Source organism: Suncus etruscus, chromosome 20, assembly GCF_024139225.1.
Source record: "Suncus etruscus isolate mSunEtr1 chromosome 20, mSunEtr1.pri.cur, whole genome shotgun sequence".
Taxonomy (NCBI): domain Eukaryota; kingdom Metazoa; phylum Chordata; class Mammalia; order Eulipotyphla; family Soricidae; genus Suncus; species Suncus etruscus.
Window position 1 is genome coordinate 6,557,354 of NC_064867.1, and position 20,560 is coordinate 6,577,913.

A 20,560-nucleotide genomic window follows, 5' to 3' on the forward strand; every position below is an offset into this window, starting at 1 on the left:
ATACACTTCAAAAAGTGATGCTGACTTCTGACATCTCTTCTAGTTTCTGCTACCTGGAATGCATATAGATTCCTTTTGGCCTAGTGAAATAATGCAATTCAAAATTTTCCTGAGAAAAGTTACCTTTATAAGTTTTCTGCCTCTTGTACCAAACATTTCAAAAGCCATTAATACTAAATAATTCAACATAATAATCTGCTCCAAATACAAATTAACTCCCTAAACACTATTTTCACAACCTTATTGTCTATTGTTTCTTTCTTTTATATAGCATACCTTTGTGCCCTCTTTCAAATTAGCTACAAGTTCAACAAAATTGTCGTAGGCAGTAGCTAAATTCTTCAAAACTTCTTCTCGTAAGTTAGCTTCATTGTTACTTTGCTTCATTTTTGAAAATTCCTGGTGTGAGACCTTTTTAAAAGAAAGATTTATAGATTTAAATTTTTAAAAGTATTCTCTCATTAGCACTTCCTGGGTACTTCTCTAACTTTAATAATCATATGCCATTATATACATGAAGGAATTACTTGAAATTTACTTTTTATTTATTTGGGAGTACTTTATTCTTTTTTTTTTTGGCTTTTGGGTCACACCCGGCAGTGCTCAGGGGTTACTCCTGGCTCCAGGCTCAGGGAACCATATGGGATACCTGGATTCGAACCATCCACCTCCTGCATGAAAGGCAAACGCCTTACCTCCAGGCTATCTCTCCAGCACCTTTGAGAGTACTTTAAAGCTTCCCTTAAGTATTAATACCACTTTCAGTGGGGAAAACAATCAGTAATGGTTAAAGATTTCTAAAAAGTATAACATACATACATACATACATATATACATACATATATATATAAAGCCCACAATCCTAAAGGGATACAGATCTAGTCCAGGACCTTTCTCTAATTTTTTAAAACATGGTAATATTACAGTATATAAACTTCACCTGGATGTTTTTAAGAAGCCCTTCTTGCTTCTTTAGAGATTCCTGGACTTTACTAGTAAGACTCCCATAGATTCGATCCAGTTCAGTAACAGAAAGAGCTTCTTCATTTATCACACCATCCTGAGCCAGTGCAGTCAAGAATTTGCTTGTCATATCAAAGCTCACTGATTTAAAATCATTCTCCAGACTCTCTCTTTCCTTCTTCACTTCGTCAAGACTTGTCAACAAAGATCTTAAGACATTTACAACCTAAATAATTTTAAAGAACAGAAACAAACAAAGTCCTTGGTTTAACTATTCAAGAAAGCAGGAGGTAATTATAAACTATGGTTCATTCACTGTCAGGTAGAGATCTTTTCTCAGAGCTGTGTATAAATTGCACAACAGTTTTATTTATTAGACATTATACTTTAAGTGAACTTAGACTTTAAGAGAAAATAGTAATGATAACAATAACAAGAACTTCAACTGACTGAGTACCTGTCCAGGCACGTTCTAAACAACTAACAAATACAAGTTTAAGATATTCCTGAAGGGCCGGGCGGTGGCGCTAAAGGTAAGGTGCCTGCCTTGCCAGCGCTAGCCTTGGACGGACCGCGGTTCGATCCCCCGGTGTCCCATATGGTCCCCCAAGCCAGGAGCAACTTCTGAGCGCATAGCCAGGAGTAACCCCTGAGCGTTACCGGGTGTGGCCCAAAAACCAAAAAAAAAAAAAAAAAAGATATTCCTGAAGAAGCCTATAAAGTATTTATTTTACTGCCATAATTCCACAGACAGGGAAGTTGAATCTCAGAAACATCAGCTAACATCCAAACCTCATTTCTTAAACTCTCTATACTGCCTCCATGTCAGACTTTGAGGTAAGAGGTTATGTTTATGCCAAGGAAATAATACTCAACTTTGCCAATACAGACTGTGAGAGATCTATATAGAAATACACACCTGCACATGCACGCGCACGCACGCACGCACACACACAGAATAGAAAAAAACACACAGAATAGAAAAAAAAAAACATGGAAAAATAATACCAGAAGAACAATAATAAATCCTATTTATTCATATTGAAAGGGAAAGAAGATTTGATTCTTACACTTCTTTCCTTTTAATAAGTTTAATGCCTTGGGTATTCAGTCCAGTCAGTCAGATGGTTCATAAACACCCCTTTACAGCAATAATGTTATAGTGTTCAAGAGTTTTATATGACATATAAATTTCGTGACATGTAAGTTTTATATGACATGAAGTTTTTTATATGACATGTTAAGTTATTCCCTTTCATTCACATCCAGGACCATCAGAAAGACCACCATAACCCCTATTCTGCTTGCCCCAATGATGCTTTTAAAAAAAGAAAGCTAGGGGCCGGGCGGTGGTGCTAAAGGTAAGGTGCCTGCCTTGCCTGCCTGAGCTAGCCTTGGACGGACCGCGGTTCGATCCCCCAGAGTCCCATATGGTCCCCCAAGCCAGGAGCAACTTCTGAGTACATAGCCAGGAGTAACCCTGAGCGTTACGGGGTGTGGCCCAAAAACAAAAAAAAAAAAAAGAAAGCTAAGGAAAAAACAAAGTAACAAGACCCAGGAACTCCATCTATATACTACCTTTCTTTTTTTTTGTTTTTTTTGTTTTTTTTGTTTTTGTTTTTTGGTCACACCCGGCGGTGCTCAGGGGTTACTCCTGGCTATCTGCTCAGAAATAGCTCGTGGCAGGCACGGGGGACCATATGGGACTACCTTTCTTCTTCTCAACATTTCTAACTCTAATGGATGCCAAGAATTTGTCCTACTCTATTGCACCAGTCCTTGTCAGCCAAAACAAGGATATTCATAGTATCTTTTTTCTGGGAGAAAAAGTTTAGTTTTTCTGACTTTTTTTTTTTTTTTTTTTTTTTTGGTTTTTGGTTTTTGGTTTTTGGGCCACACCCGGCGGTGCTCAGGGGTTCCTCCTGGCTGTCTGCTCAGAAATAGCTCCTGGCAGGCATGGGAGACCATATGGGACACCGGGATTCGAACCAACCACCTTTGGTCCTGGATCGGCTGCTTGCAAGGCAAACGCCGCTGTCCTATCTCTCCGGGCCCAGTTTTTCTGATTTATAGTGATTTTCTTTCAAGTCTCTAATACCCCAGGTCTAATCTTAAGATGTAGTCTTTTTTAAATAGAAAAGGAGTAAGTGAGCAGCAGAAAGTACGTGACTACTAAGGTCTAAAAAGCATTAAACCACGGCCACACTTAAAGGCAGAATAGAAAGAATATCTGAGTGAACATGAATGATAACCTGAGAAACCTAGTGAAATTTGATACTGAAAACACAAATATAAATCTTGCTTCAAAATTACTTCCAGAATATTTTAATGCTACAGGAAGATAATGGGGTCCTGGTAATGAGTTTTTTAGGAAATAATAAAACTAAGTATAATAATAAAACTCAGTAGTCCAAATGTGTAAGGACTACACCCCTTTGAGACGCAAATACTGAGCTTTGGGAAGATAAGAATGTGAGTGTCCCTCTGAAAAGGACAAGCAGTAAGTGGATCTAAAGGTCCTTTATAATAATATGGAAGGATCAATATCAAGGCTTTTTCCCTAAAAAACACAAGGCTAAATTCACACCAAAACCTTTTGGGGAGGGAGAGGGCACCCATTCCCAGCAGAATATAAGGCGTCCTCTTAGCGCTGCCCTCAAAGATCACTCCTGGGTCTGTGGAGAGAGTCTCAGGGGACAATAAGGGGGACTCCAGGGACTGAACCTGGGTAGACATAAGAGCAAGCCAATCATCTTTCCGATTACAGTTTCACTCTGACCCGCTTACTCACATTTATAGTCCACTATTCTCTCCTCCAAATGTCCTCTTCTGGGCCCCAGACATAGTACAGCGGATAAGTCATCTGCATGCAGCCAACCAGGATCAGTTTTTGGCATCACATACAGTCACCCAAGAACCAAAACTAATGCCAGGAGTGATTCCTGAGCACAGAGCCTGGGGTAATCCATGGGCACAGAGGAGTGTGACCCAAAATCAATGGGTTAATTTTTAGGATTGCTTAGGGCAGGGGTCCTCAAACGTTTTAAACAGGGGGCCAGTTCACTGTCCCTCAGACCATTGGAGGGTCTGACTATAGTAAAAACAAAACTTATGAACGAATTCTTATGCACACTGCACATATCTTATTTTGCAATGAAGAAACAAAACAGATACAAATACAATATGTGGCCCGCGGGCCATAGTTTGAGGACCACTGCTTGAAAGGGGCCATAAGATCACAGCATCTTAGGAGTCAGCTCTCACAGGGGTCCTCAAACTTTTTAAACTGGGGGCCAGTTCACTGTCCCTCACATCATTGGAGGGTCTTGACTCCAGTATAAACAAAACTTACGAACAAATTCTTATTCACACTGCATATATCTTATTTTGCAATGAAGAAACAAAACAGATACAAATACAATATGTGGCCCGAGGGCCATAGTTTGAGGACCATTGGCTTAGGGTCTAGGAAGATAGGTCAAGGAAAGGAGGCGCACTTTCCAGCAAAGGAGCCTCTGTTCGATCTTTGGCATTGCCCCTAGATATCCCCTCTTTCCACCCAACAGCCTTGCCTGGAGAGACCATTAATTGAGCAACAAGGCAGGAGTAACCCCAGTATTGCTGGGGCTGAACAAAACAACAAAAATAAAAGGTAAAATCTAAAAGAACTCCAGAATGATGGAATTTAAATATTTCATTAAATTCTAAAAACATATATCCTCAAAACATATAGTTAACATTATTATCTTCTACACTAGTTATCTTATTCAAAGTATCTAAGTACAGAAATTCTTACAGAATAAGTCTTAGTCAAATAAATACATGAAATGCTACTATGAAAAGATAAATATGGAGCAAACCTAATACTTTTTGAAGTCTTACTACCTAGAAAATTCACCTTTCTCAAGAATTTTCAGTGCTATTTCTTGCCATCTGACTTACTTTCCTGTGCCTCTATCTTACCTGATTCTATTACCCGACCTCAGTCACAAAAGCCTGTGATTTTGCCCTTTCTCCTCTTTGAAGATTTTTCAGATAAAATGTTCCATTATTAATATTCTCCTTTCCAACACCAGTAAAAGTGCCATGCTGATGCTATAAACATACACACCTTGTCAATTTTTGCTCAGACTTAATGCCAGTATACTATGGAGTACAAAAAATATAAGAAAAGTATCTAGGGGCCGGAGAGATAGCATGGAGGTAAGGCGTTTGCCTTTCATGCAGAAGGTCATCGGTTCGAATCCCGGCGTCCCATATGGTCCCCCGTGCCTGCCAGGAGCAATTTCTGAGCACAGAGCCAGGAATAACCCCTGAGCACTGCCGGGTGTGACCCAAAAACCACAAAAAAAAAAAAAAAAAAAAAAAAAGAAAAGTATCTAACTAAACCTCAATCCTTTCTCATTTTAGGTAAGTTTATCTATTTCCAAGCCTTCTCCTTTTCTTTTCTTTTTTTTTCCAAGCCTTCTCCTTTTATAAAATAAGTTGAAAGCTGTCAATATATATATAGTGTCTTCATTCAATATAATTACCAGTAGTTTATTCATACTACATTAAATATAAAAACCTTAATTTACATTGGTACTTTTGAACTGGCAATTCATCACAATGGTACAAATAGCATCTTCATAAGCAAATGACACCCACCCCCCACCCCACCCCCCCCACCCCCCCCCACCCCCCACCCCCCCCCCCACCCCCCCACCCCCCGCTTTCCCTCCATATCAGCATGCAGCCCTCTCACCTCACTGCCCTGCATGGTCTTTGCTGGATTAGCAGAAGGGATAGCAGCATTCAGCTCAGGCTCTGGCTTACACAGAAGTGCAATGGTGTCACGGTGAGAATGGTAACGTTCTTTCACTTGTCCATCTGCTTGCACTGCTTTGTCCAAAATGGTTCTGAAGTTGTTTCCCTCTGGGGAGCGAGATGTTACCAGAGTACAATTATTTTAACAATAATGGTTATAGGAGAGCTATACTTTTATTTTTGTTCTCCAATTTTATAATTTATTCTCTCCCCTATAGTTGTCAATGTGTTAGGCCATAAAATCTCAGTTCTTCTCAGTCTTTATACATTTTTCCCTATTGGTGGTGCTTCAAATCAAACCCAGGTCTCCTACATACAAAGCATAAGGTTTAAAACTGTGCCACACACACCCCTACCCCCTTGTCTGTCTATGAGCAATGAGTCAGGAGATAGCTCAATAGGGGCTGAAGCGGTGGCGTGGAGCGGTAATGCGTCTGTCTGCCTTGCCAGCGCTAGCCTAGGACAGATCACAGTTCGATCCTCTGGCGTCCCATATGGTCCCCCAAGCCAGGAGCGATTTCTGAGCAGATAGCCAGGAGTAACCCCTGAGCATTACCGGGTGTGGCCAAAAAACTACAAAAATAAAAGGATAGCTCAATAGACTCAAATGAATACTTTGCATATCAAGGCTAAGTGCATGGCTCCCCAAACAGTAGAAGCAAAGCCAATAGTAAAAGAGCACCACCAGGTATGAAGCACAAAAATAAAAATTAAAAATTTTAAAGAGAAACACAAATTACCCTTATCATTTTTAAAATTGTACAGTATATTACGGGAAAATACATGGGTTTTGTAAAGGGAAAAAAAGGATACTGAAAGTCTCAAAATGGAGTCCGTTATATTAAACAAAACCAAGACTTAACCCAACTGCCAATTGATCAGCAATGAGGTCATTTTTTCCTACTTCCAAACGGAAACAATCTTCCCACAAGCTTTTTACATTCCCAACAAGCTAAATACTCTAAGCTTGAAAGGATTTTTTCTTTCATTTGTATCTTCCTTGTTCTGACTCAAAAGCCTTGGTGATCTCTTCCACTTGCTAGAAGGGGGTATATCTAATTCATGAAACTTTTAATAAGGCCAACTAGATATTTAAAATTTATTCATTAGGATTTTCATAATAAAAAGTTTCAGAGTAATAATTTCAGTCTTTAAAAAAGGATTTACATCCAAAAATAAATAAATAAATAAAGATTTACAGGCGATCCTAATTTAAATAAATAAAATTATGACACAAAATTGATAATTTATTCATATGGTAATCATTTGTCATTTACCTGCTCTTAAAGGCTTATAAAGTTCATTGGATGGTGTTCTTTGCCAGCGTTCCTTGAATTTTGCTCTTAAATCATTGTCAGTGGCTTCTTCTTCATCCAAAAATCTTAATGACTTTTTAAAAAGGCAATACAACAAGGAGATATTATTCCTGGTATACAACACTGTTTTTACAAAGCCATATTCTATATAGTTGAGCATTAGACTGGAATAGGTTTACATTACCAGTGAGAATATAAATTGGCTTATCGGCTGCAGAAATCTAAGTTACAATGTATTCAAAATGACTCAGAAAACCATTTTTTGGGGGGGTTTTCAAACCACAGCCCTATGATGCTCAAGGGTTACTCCTGGCTAAGTGCTCAGAAATTGCCCCTGGCTTGGGGGGACCATATGGGACACCAGGGGATCGAACCATGGTCCTTCTTTGACTAGCACTTGCAAGGAAGCGCCTTACCTCTAGCGCCACCTCGCCAGCCCCCACTCAGAAAAATTTAAGGCTGGGATAGTCATTCCCTTTTCAGTAAAATTAAAAAGAATGAGGGGCCAGAGAGATAGTACTGGTTGCCTACCTGCCTGCCTGCCTTCTCTGTGTCTGATTCCATCCAGTTCAATCCCTGAAACCACATATGGTTCCCTGAAGCACTACCAAAAGTATCCCCTAAGACAAGAGCCCTAAGCAGAATTGGTTGTGACCTTTCTCCCACAAAAAAAATCAAAAATGAGATCAACATTCATAGAAGAATATTAAATAAATGTTTTTACATTGAGGTAAACTTTGGGGCCGGTGAGGTGGCACTAGAGGTAAGGTCTGCCTTGCAAGCGCTAGCCAAGGAAGGACAGCTGTTCGATCCCGTGGCGTCCCATATGGTCCCCCCAAGCCAGGGGCAATTTCTGAGCGCTTAGCCAGTAGTAACCCCTGAGCATCAACGGGTGTGGCCCGAAAAACCAAAAATAAATAAATAAATAAATAAATAAATAAATAAATAAATAAATAAATAAATAAATAAATAAAAGATAAACTTTAAGCCTTAGAAGGCAGAAACAAAACTTACCACGACAACAAAGAACAAACTTTTCTGTCAGACACTCAAGTAAGTATTTTAGGTTTTCTGGACACATAACAACAATTTGTTGCCTATTCATTTTCTATGTGTTAAGCCACCTAAAATATAAAACTTCTCACCTCTAAGAATGGTCACAATTATCATTTACTTGTAAGTTGTACAAAAATAAGGATACTAAAACTGGAAATGGGCCACTTTAATTCAACACTATTGGCTTAGAATGTAAACATAAGAATTAATCTGGGGAAAAAAATTAACCTGGGGCACAGTGGTGGGGTGTTTTCCTTGCATGTGGCCAAACCGGGACAAACCCAGGTTCGATCCCTGGCATCCCACATGGTCCCCTGAGCTTGCTGGGAGCGATTTCTGAGCACAGAACCAGGAGTGACCCCAGAGTTCTGCCAGGTGTGACCCAAAAATTTTATTTAAAAAAAATAAAGAAAAAGAATTAATCTGATTAAAAGTAAGCATTCTTGAGTTCAAAAATGATTAAAAATAATTTTTAATTCTTTTAATTAATATCCCAAAAAGAACAATATGAAATATAAGAAATGTCAAGAGCTTTATATGTAAAATTAGTTCAGAGCAGTCACACCCACATTCATAGCCACAACCATGTAAACGGCACAGATTCACAGCTTCAAGACTGATCTCACAAGAGGTACCAAGCCAAACCAGTGAAACTCATGTGTACACAGGTGATCAAACTGAAAATTCTGGGGTCCCCACAGGAGGAAGGCAGAAAATTGCCCAAGTTCTAAAAATCCTAGAGCTCCTAAAGCACATGGCACATTCACCAAATTCCAAATACTGACGGCCCAGTAGGAATATAGTAAAAACTAGATGGGTAAATAGCACAGAAGTCAACTAGCTCAATCAACTAGCTCAACAAGCAAAAACCACACACACACACATACACACACACACACACACACACAAACACACAAAACAACAACAACACAGAAGGATCAACTAGCAACAATCAGCTCAGTAAATTCTCAATGACTTTGTGAGCTATAAAAATTTTCACAGGGGCGGAGCAGTGGCACAAGCAGTAGGGCATTTGTTTGCCTTGCATGTGCCAACCTAGGACAGGTTGCGGGTTCGATCCCCCAGCGTCCCATATGGTCCCCCAAGCCAGGAGCGATTTCTGAGAGCATAGCCAGGAATAACCCCTGAGCATCACCGGGTGTGGCCCAAAAATCAAAATAAAACTTTTTTTTTTTTCACAAACTTTCATTTATTAAACTATATTTTGGTAATTCCACTTAGCAATTTTTATAACAAGCAATATATGTGCCTGTCAAGGGGACAGGTGCAGGCTTATGGGGGGTAACGATGAAGGAAAAGTCATACTGGGGTAGGACTGATATAGGAACACTGAATGCCTGAAACAACTGTATTATGAACAACTTTGTAAACCACGGTGCTTTAATAAAGTTAAAGTAGCACCCCATCTATATAATCAAAGAAGAGATAATGAAGGTCCCAGAAATATAGCTCAGTAGTAGAGCACCTGTGTTGTAGGGATGAGACCAAGAGTTCAATCCCCAGCAACACCTCACACACCAAATGTAAAAAGCTAAGAAGCCAAATACCAGCGATACTACATCGCTATCTCCAGCACACCAACACTCTGTGCAATTCAAGTACCTGGCAACCAAAGGTGTGTAAGCACTAGAACTAAAAGTGTGACCACGCCCCCTTTCTAGTGAGCACCAAAACTATATACACAGCATTGGAATATACAAGTGTTTAACCCTTACCCCAATTACTGCAACTACAAAAAGGAAGAAAAGAAACAGAATATCTGGATAATATAGAAAAGGAATAAAAAGAAACAACTGAAGTATGATAAGGGACTTAATATTGGAAATATTATTACATCCCAAGTAGAATAAATTTACTATTTTTAAAAACTAGTGAATGCTTTAAAAGTTAAAGCCAAAGCTAAATTTCTAAAATCTATGAAAGAGAAACACCCCAAAAGATGCTGATTAACTTATAACTTATTAAAATAGATTAACTTATTATTAAAATGAAATTTCTTTTTTTTTTTTTTTGGTTTTTGGTTTTTGGGTCACACCCAGCGGTGCTCAGGGGTTATTCCTGGCTGTCTGCTCAGAAATAGCTCCTGGCAGGCACGGGGGACCCTATGGGACACCGGGAATCGAACCAACCACCTTTGGTCCTGGATCGGCTGCTTGCAAGGCAAACACCGCTGTGCTATCTCTCCGGGCCCTAAAATGAAATTTCTAATAAATGACAACAAAAAAAAGGAGCTCATGGGCCATAGCACAGCAAGTAGAGCATTTGCCTTGCACGCAGCTGACCTGGGTTCGATCCCCGTCATTCCCTCTAGTTCCCCACCCCCAAACCTGCCAGAAGTGATCTTTTTTCTGTTGTTTTTTGGGGGGCACACCCAGAAGTGCTCAAAGGTTACTCCTGGCTCTGCACTCAGTAATTGCTCCTGGCTCCGGGAGACCACATGGGATGCCAGGGATAGAACCTGCATCCATCCTGGGTAAGCCATGTGTAAGGCAAACGCCCTACCATAATCACTCCAGCCTCAGGAGTGATTTATGACTTGGAGCTAGGAGGAACCCCTGAACACAAAGTCGTCAAAGTATTTTTATTTGTAAGCAAATTTCTTAGGACAAACCTCATCTAGGATTTCTCTATTTCTTTGTAGTAGTTCAGGCAGTTCTTTGATCAACTGATCAACCGTCTGGATGCCTCCCTGTTCAATCACAGCTGTGGACTTGGTCAATATAGACTGAGGTACAGTATCTCCAGATATGTCTTCAATTGCTGCTGGAAGATTAAGGGATGCTAATACCCTGAAACAAAATAAGATACTTTATTATCTAGAAGCCTAACCTACCCTTAAAACATCCACTTTCTTATTCAAAACAATACAATGAAATTAGCATACAGAAATATACGCCTATCAATAGAAAAAGATAAAAACGGAAAGTAAATGATTAAAATTTTAACAATTAGAACAGCTTAAGTTCATAGTTCAGAATGAAAGTATAATTTAAACACTTACAATGGGGGCCGGAACAATAACACAGCAAGTAGGGTGTGTGCCTTGCACACAACCAGCCCGGGACAAACCCGATTGGATCCTTCGCATCCCATATGGTCCCCAGAGCCTGCCAGGGGTGATTTCTGAGCATAAAATCAGGAGTAGTCCTGAGCACAGCTGTGTGTGTGACCCCCCCCCCCAAAAAAGAAACTAACAATGTGCCCTTGAGCTCCCAGATCAAATACAACTTCTTTCAAAGTAATTTAAAAACAAGGATTCTAGGTTGTGTGTGTGTGTGTAGATATATACATATATACCCACATATTAATAGATATGTGCACACACACACTCATTCCCATCCATGTGGTCCCACGGACTCCACCAAGAACAACATCCCACTGCCAATAGTAATCAGTCAAAAGTAACTCCTAAATACCAAAGGGCATGACCCAAAATTTGAAAAAAGGAATTTACAAAGGCAAAAGTTTCCTACTTTCGAGAGATATATAAATACCTGGTGTTGCTTAACGCCATTAGTAATTAAGAGAATATAAATTAACAAGATACGCACTAAATGGTGAAAATCAATAAAGACTGGCTATACTAAGCACTAAGAGGATACATAGCAAAAATACTTTTTTTTTTCTTTTTTTTGTGGTTTTTGGGTCACACCCGGCAGTGCTCAGGGGTTACTCCTGGCTTCATGCTCAGAAATTGCTCCTGGCAGGCACGGGGGACCATACGGGATTTGAACTGATAACCTTCTGCATGAAAGGCAAACGCCTTACCTCCTTGCTATCTCTCCGGCCCCACAAAAATACTTCTTAAACAATAAAGGTAGGGATATAAACTGAAAAACCACTCTGGAAAAACTGGCTTTTTTCATGTGTCATATTAATGATGTAACTGAGCAGTTCCACTCCTGGGCATTTACTCAAGAAAGCAAAACATGCAAACAAAATTTTGTACATAGCTACTAATAAGTCTATCACATGAAGAATTAAAAACTGCTCTATTAGGGCCAGATAAATAGCATAGCAGCAGGGCATTATTTGCCTTGCAAGCATGAACGACCCAGGTTTGATTCCCACAATTCCATATAGTCCCCCAAGCCTGCCAGAAGCTATTTCTAAGCACAGAGATAGGAGAAAGCCGAGCGCCACCGGGTATGACCCAAAAAGAAAACTAAATAAATAAATAAATATAATTCCTGTTATACAAATAAAAAACATGTACAGATACTGTACATGGTGTCAGTTATTTTTATATTAAATTGAAGGAATTTGTTAAAAAAATGTTTAGGGGCCGGCGCAGTGGCACTAGAGGTAAGGTGTCTGCCTTGCCAGCGCTAACCTAGGACGGACCACGGTTCGGTCCCCCAGCGTCCCATATGGCCCCCCAAGCCAGGAGCGACTTCTGAGCGCATAGCCAGGAGTAACCCCTGAGCATTACCGGGTGTGGCCCAAAAACCAAAAAAATAAAAATTAAAATGTTTAAACCAGAGAGAAAGCTCAATGGGTCTCTCACGGTTTGCATGTTGGAGACCTGTATTCAATTCCTGACACCACATGGTTCTCCCAATCAATCACAGCCAGGAATAATTCCCTGAGCAGTGTGGCTCAAGAGAGAGAAGGAGGGTTGGGATGACAAATGAGAAGGGTGAGGGAGGGGAAGAGAAAAAAGAAAAAATGGCAAATCAAACTATAGTCATTAGGAAAAGGTCAGTTATGTTTAAAGGTAAGGCAAGAAGAGACTGAAGTGAAAGAAGAATAAAAAAATTTTTCAGGGCCGGAGTGATGGCACAAGGGGTAGGGCTTCTACCTTGCACACACTAGCCTAAAATGGACTGCAGTTTGATCCCACAGCGTCCCATATGGTCCCACAAGCCAGGAGCAATTTCTGAGAGCATAGCCAGGAGTAACATGAGTAACAGGAGTAATGTGAGCATCACTAGGTGTGACCCAAGAGACAAAAAAAATAATTCTTTTTCAGTGATATAACAGTGCAATACTATAGCACATAGGGTGCTTGCCTTGCATGTGGCCAACTAGGTCTAATTCCCCATACCCCATATGGAGTGATCCCTGAGCACAAAGCCAGGAGTAAACTTGAGCATTGTCGAGCATCTTTTTTTCAGTGACTAATGGTGGTATTTGAAATGGGCATACACATGTATCGAAAAATTAAAACTAGGGGCCAGAAAAATAGTACAGCAGGATTGTGTTGCACACAACTGATGTGGGTTCGATGCTCAGCATCCCCTATGATCCCCTGAGCACCACCAAAAGTAATTGAGTGTAGAGCCAAGAGTAGCTCCTAAGCACAGTCAGGTTTGGTCCCAAAACCAAACTATACACTTAAAATATATGTAGCATGTCTTTTTAAAAATCAAGTTATTTTCTGATTTCTATCCAACAGAAATGAAAATTGGCCCACCTTACAGTATCATGTATTTTAATGAGTTCATTTCTAAACTTATTTTACTTAAATAGGGCCTAAATATTTCCTAGTTCTAGTTTGTACTTGCAAATCCTTCTAACCATCATTTTCTAAAAGAAATAAATTAAACTGGTTTCCCCCAAAAAATGTATATATGTGAATGCATAAACCGGTACGTGTATGTGTGTATGATTTGTGTATAATGCTTGTGTGTACTCATTCGTATACACTACAATCTCAAAAAACAAAAATGTTCATCAGTCACTTTAAAAAAAAAAGTCAGGGCCGGAGAGATAGCATGGAGATAAGGCGTTTTGCCTTGCATGCAGGACAGTGGTTCAAATCCTGGCATCCCATGTGGTCCCCCGAGCCTACCAAGAGCGATTTCTGAGCGTAGAGCCAGGAGTAACCCGAATGCCATCGACTGTGACTCAAACCCCGATCCCCCACCCCCCCCCAAAAAAAAAAAAAAATCAAACTAGTAAGAGGCAAAACTTACAAATAAATTTATAAACTTTAAGTATTACCTACCCATTTGCCAAAGTGGTAGCTTCTCTCATTTGAGCAATTGATCTATTAACTAAGTCAGCCTTCCTCTGATTATAGGCAGCCAAAGCCTGCTGCACGGACACAGGAACCATTTTCTCAAACAGGTCTAAAATCAAAGATATAATTTTTGTCAAAACATAAAAACAAGGAGCCAAAGAGATAGTACAGCCGTAGGGCGTTTGCCTTGCATGCAGCCATCCTGGAAGAGACCCAGTTCGATTCCCAGCATCCCATATGGTCCTCCAGCCTGCCAGGAGCGATTTCTGAGTGCAAAGCCAGGACTAACCCCTGAGCGCCGCAGGTTGTGGCCCAAAAATCAATCAATTAATCAATCAAGTTTTAAAAAATATTTTAAGACAAAAATTCAACTTATAATGGAACTTCACATCTTTTCCAATGTTCATATTTTAAAAATCATAGAAAAAGAGGCCGGAGCGATAACACAACAATAGGGTGTTTGCCTTGTACGCAGCTGACCCAGGACAAACCATGATTCGATCCTCGGTGTCCCATATCGTCCCCCAAAGCCAGGAGCAATTTCTGAGAACATAGCCAAGAGTAACCCCTGAGTGTCGCCAGGTGTGGCCCAACCCCCCCCCCAAAATCATAAAGATATTTAAAGACTAAATTTAAATCACTGTTGAAAGTACAAGGGTAAAGTCAAAATATTATATGCATTAACAATTACAAGGGGGACCGGAGATATAGCACAGCGGTAGGGCATTTGCCTTGCACGCAGCCAACCCAGGACGACAGTGGTTCAAATTCCAGCAACCCATATGGTTCCCCGAGCCAGCCAGGAGGGAGAGGGAGAGGGAGAGGGAGAGAGGGAGAGAGGGAGAGAGGGGGAGAGGGGGAGAGGGGGAGAGGGGGAGAGGGGGAGAGGGGGAGAGGGGGAGAGGGGGAGAGGGGGAGAGGGGGAGAGGGAGAGGGAGAGGGAGAGGGAGAGGGAGAGGGAGAGGGAGAGGGAGAGGGAGAGAGGGAGAGGGAGAGAGAGAGAGGGAGAGAGAGAGAGAGAGAGAGAGAGAGAGAGAGAGAGAGAAACAACTACAACAATTATTGTTCCTCTAAAATTAATTTTCTTAATTTTTTTGTGTGTCATATAATTAAAAAATCTTTGGTGAAAAAGAAAACACACAAAGGCAAAACTAATGAATGCCAAGATTCAATTTCCAGCTGCACCACTGCATAACTGTTCACACTTGGTTAAATTTCTGTGCATTAGTATCTTTGCGAGACAAATGGAACTAATAGCAGCACCTATCTCCTGGGATTGTTATAAATAAATGAGCTGCAGAGGTCAGAGCAATAGTACATTGGGTTTGGCCCTTTCCTTGCATGCAGTCAACCTGAGTTTGATCCCCAATACTCTACGAGGTCCCCCAAACTCCACTAGAAGTCACTCCTGAACGCAAAGTCAAGAGTAACCTCTGAGCATCAACAGGTGTGGAGTGGACGCCAATCCCCACCCCCACCCCCACCCCCAACAACAACAAAAAAAAAGCAGCAGCAGCTTGAGGACAGAGAGAGTAAAGCAAGTAGCATGCTTGCTTTGCAACATACATCTGACTTGCAATCTATCTCTTGCATCCCATATGGTCACCCAAGCCTACCAGGACTAATTTCTGAGCATGGAGCCAGAAATTACCCTGAGAACCATGAGTGTGATCCAAAAGGAAAAAAAAAGGAAATGAGGTAATATTTGTAAAGGCACATAGTAACATCTTGTGTTTCCTAACAGAAATTAGTAATCAACCTTTCCCAATAATTTAAGATTATCTTGCAATATCAGCTGGAGGCAACAACTTATTTCATATATCTGTAATATCCAAGGATATGCTATCATTTTTCTAATGTCATTATTTTAAAAACTTTATGTAAAATGTATGTGCTTAATTTTTTTTGTTTTTAATTTTTGGGGCCATACCCGGTGACGCTCAGGGGTTACTCCTGTTATGCGCTCAGAAATCACTCCTGGCTTGGGGGAATCATATGGGATGCTGGGGGATCAAACCACGGTTCCGTCCTAGGTCAGCCGCATGCAAGGAAAAAGCCCTACTGCTGCACCACCGCTCCAACCACACATGTGCTTAATTTTAATGGCAGCATTTAATAATAAATGTTACATTAACAAAATAGTGCTTATTTAAATTTTTTATCAAAGGCTTGGGGCCAGAGCGATGCACAACGGTAGGGCATTTGCCTTGCACATGTCCAACCCCAGGCGGACCCCAATTGGACCCCAAATGATTCCCAGCATCCTATATAGTCCCCTGAGGCTGCCAGGGGTGATTTCTGAGCGAGGAGCCAGGAGTAACCTGAGTGCCTCCAGTATGATCCAAAAAAATAATATTTAAGGCTTGTGTCTTTTACTTATGCTTTACTACTTTAACTACCATTTACTTTCTTTCCATCTGCATTTGTATAATTTTTAGCTTGAAGAAAACATTCAATTGGACAAAAGAGGTGCAAGATTAAAGTGTATTTGGAAAACAAGACATACCAGTGAATTTCTGACTGATGGGCACATTGACTGGGGTCGATTTCACAAGTGAGGCTTTGCCAATAGGATCTAGATCTTTAAGATCTGGCACTCGATCATGATAAATGAAGTCATTGTCCTTCTTTGCTGCAGTGAGAGCACGGCTGATTTTGTCAGAAAAGTCCTTCACATTGATATATTCATCATAGCGAGAGGCCACTGTTTTAATTAATTCTGCTGCGTGCTAAAAAGAAAAATATGTATAAATAGTAAAAATGTTTTCCTTTACTCAAATAAGCAACTAAATACTTTTTTGAAAAATAAATTTTAAGGGGCCGGAGAGATAGCATGGAGGTAAAGGTGTTTGCCTTTCATGCAGAAGGTCATCGGTTCAAATCCCGGAGTCCCATATGGTCCCCTGTGCCTGCCAGGAGCAATTTCTGAGCATGGAGCCAGGAGTAACCCCTGAGCACTGCCGGGTGTGACCCAAAAAAACACACACACAAAAAAAAAAAAAAAAGAAACAAAAATAAATTTTAAGAACTTACCTTTCTAACGCAGTAGTTGAAAATAAAATGATTTAAAAGTATTTCTATCATAAAATGCATACGATTTCCATCATAAAATTTTTCCATCACAAAATGAAGATCAATATTGACCAATAAGTAAATAAATTAATAGTACAGAAGGGAATTATCAGGTATTTCTACAACCTAAATGACTTAGTTGACTTCAATAGTTCTAGAATTTCAAAAAATAAAAACACTGAAATTCTGATAATTTTAAATTTGCTAATCTGAAAGAAATGTGGGCCAGAAATTCCTTTCAATCGAAGTTAACTAACTGGACAAAATAAAGATGTTGACAAAATAAAGGTGTTCAACAGTCTGGGTTTGGGGGATAGTTTATTTTTAAAGTACATCTTTCTCTGATTTTATCAGTCTAAAGTTTAATACAAATATACATTTTCTTTTTTTTTTTTTTTTGAGGAGGGAAATATCCTCCAGGGGTCCCGTCTACCTGTGTGCCAAGTATCTATATTTATACTTAGCTATATGTGCAAAGACACTCCTGGCAGTGTCCCAGGCAGGGACCATATATGGCTCTAGAAATTGAACCAAGGTCAACATACTTTAATTTTAATAAGACTGGTTTGTTTTCTCATGAAGACTACCCTAAATTTCCTAAGTGGCGTTGCCATAATAATTTATAATATCCAAACCATTATTTTAATTTCCTTAAATTCTTTTCCAACCCTCTGCTTACCAAAACACAATACAAATACCCATATAAAAGCTCTTGCCCATGCTGAGAATTGCATGCCTCAATTTACACTACAACAAATACACAAATGTATGTTTAAATTTGGACCTGGAACAATACTACAGTAGGTAGGGTGTTTGTTTTGCAAATGGATAGAGTTCATTTCCTGGACTCTGGATGGTTTCCCAAGCCCAACCAGAATAATTCCTGAGCACAAAGCCAGGAATAGTCCTTGAGCACCACCTGAAGTAGCAAACACATACATTTTTCTAGGACATGATGATTAATTTACTTAATAGTGTAAACAAATCAGGTAAGCAGAAAAGCAATGCCAATCTTGCATAATTTTTTAAATATAAAATGACACACTCAAATACACTTAGCAAATAAATCCTAAAGGAAAAAAATGGTTGGGGCCAGAGTGAAGGAACAGCGGTATGGCGTTTGCCTTGCAAGCTGCTGACCTGGGATGGGCCCAGGTTCGATCCCCAGCATCCCATAAGGTCCCCAAGCCTGCCAAGAGCAATTTCTGAGCAAAGAGCCAGGAGTAACCAACCAGAGTACCACCGAGGTGGCCCAAAAACCAAAAAAAAGAAAAAATGATAGATAGGACTGAAGCTAGCCCAGCATTTAGACCATTTGCCTTGCACACAGCCAACCTGGATTCAATTGCTGGCATGTCAGATGGCTCCCGAGCCTGGCAGTAGTACTTTCTGAGTGTCAAGGGTATAGCCAAAACGAAACAAAAAATGAGCTGGAGACAATACAATGGAGTAACCTACTTGCCTTGCATGTGGCCAACCCAATTAGAATCCCAGCATTACATACTGTCCACCACACTCTGACCAGAGGAGTTATACCTGAATGCAATGCAATAGGAACAGCCATCTGAACACTGCCAGGTACGGTACAAAATAAAGCAAAAAGACAAAAACAATCATTTGTCCATGTTAATGAAGGCAATGAAAGTTTTTTAGAAGCAAACTTTGAAATCTCACTAGGAAAAAAAAAAGGGAAGAGATTTCATAGTACTTAGATGTTTATTTCCAAAAGACTCAACTCACCTGTAACCTTGCGATCTCTTCTCCAAATTTCTTCTGCTGCTTTGCCAAGATTGACTGGTGGTACTCAGCATTGGCCTGCATGATACAGTGCTTGGCAGCCAAGACAGGAAACACCTCCTGGAAATAAAAATACTGACCAGGGGAGAGTCCAACCACACAAACCACCACAGACAAAAACATGGGATGCAGGAAGGAAAAGGAAAAGGAGACAGAAATTAGAATCACTCTATTAATGGTTTAGAGACAGGTTAGTCACTAGGTGTAAACAGAGAAGACCACATGATTTTGTATAAACTAGATTGAATTCAATTTTTCCAATTAAAATAAAGTTTTAAAAAAAAAACTGTTAAGTCCATTTAAATTTAAATAATTTACTATAGAAGAAGATCCATGAAGTCAACATTGTGTTTACAAAGAAAGAAAAGCATGCATTATAAAGGGAAGCAGAGGGACATTCAGAGGAGTACTAAGCACAGGGTTTTAGAAGCTTTCTTAGGAGCTCTTACCCAGCCTTTAGAGTTAACTGAACTACCATTACTCACATATACTAATGAAATTGCTCTATAGCTGTTTTATCATGTTTAAAAGACAAAAGACAGTAAATTAAGTTCCTACTTAATGTATATCCTAGGACTTTTTTAATAAGATAATTTTGCCATACATACAGTATCATATAAACACTACTGTCTCAGCATTTGTACATACAATAAGCAAATAGACAATCAATGACTGATAATGATTGTGTTGCTTGGAACAAATTTGTTTTTTTTTAAAAATCCCATCAAAACTAATTTTAAAAGAAGCAAAAACATGAGCCAGAAAAGCAGTTCACAGTGGTAGTGGTTCTTCCAAAATATCAAGTCTTAGCCTGTCATCTCATCGATTTTAGGAAATACATGCCATATAAAATCCGAGAAATACTAGGCAACCCCTGTCTTAGAATACACACCAAAAGAAAAAAAAAAAAGAAAATCAAAAACTGAATTACTACCTGTGTGTTTTCCTGTCTCCCAGTGAATTATTTCCTAGCTTCCTGGGTCACTACTTGCAGATATTCCAGTTTTATAACTAGAATATGAAAATATCTTATGAGCTTTATTAGTAAAAAGGCAAAAATAATAGACATCTAAATCTCAAATTGTACTCATGCCACTTCTCAAGGTCAGGCTAGAGCAACTTGGGACTTAAACAGGAGATTTTCAAAGAATACCAGGAACGTTGCAGAGGTAGTTTCCAAGTCTTTGTAGGTGACATTCTTCTCTCCATGACAGGACTGAACTAATGGCCCAACAGGAGGTAACGGTACACTTTGCAGTAGAACATGAACTCTTTCAGATGAGAAAAAGGTGAGAGGAGATCCCCAGTCTCTTTGTAAGAGTAACACTATTAATACTCAGGAGTTCTGGGCAAATTCCCAAATTCTACCTATCTCTTGGCATACTTTAAATCTCTAGCCAGTAAACCTGTACAATTTGACTATTGTTTACAGTTGATGCACATTATTTATATGCTGCTTTTTTAAATTTCATTACAAAAATGTCTGCAATTTATCATTTATATTATTGAATGATTTGTAATAAATTTCATTTCCAATAGATCATGTAACCAATAACATAGATTA

At 39.6% G+C, this 20,560-nt stretch overlaps 1 protein-coding gene across 2 annotated transcripts in view; it reads right to left on the minus strand.

The window, feature by feature from the left end:
* The window catches only part of PDCD6IP (programmed cell death 6 interacting protein), a 55,493-nt gene that overhangs the window by 13,319 nt on the left and 21,614 nt on the right, over nucleotides 1-20,560 (minus strand). Inside the window, exons 7-14 of one of the 2 annotated variants that reach the window (XM_049766392.1) lie at nucleotides 18,940-19,056; nucleotides 16,634-16,856; nucleotides 14,113-14,236; nucleotides 10,774-10,951; nucleotides 7,047-7,158; nucleotides 5,708-5,877; nucleotides 941-1,189; nucleotides 277-411 (exon numbers count right to left, since the gene is read on the minus strand). In XM_049766392.1, coding sequence (XP_049622349.1) covers nucleotides 277-411; nucleotides 941-1,189; nucleotides 5,708-5,877; nucleotides 7,047-7,158; nucleotides 10,774-10,951; nucleotides 14,113-14,236; nucleotides 16,634-16,856; nucleotides 18,940-19,056 — 1,308 coding nt within the window. Of the gene's footprint in view, nucleotides 1-276; nucleotides 412-940; nucleotides 1,190-5,707; nucleotides 5,878-7,046; nucleotides 7,159-10,773; nucleotides 10,952-14,112; nucleotides 14,237-16,633; nucleotides 16,857-18,939; nucleotides 19,072-20,560 lie in introns of both variants that reach the window. The other variant, XM_049766391.1, reaches the window with a different exon arrangement.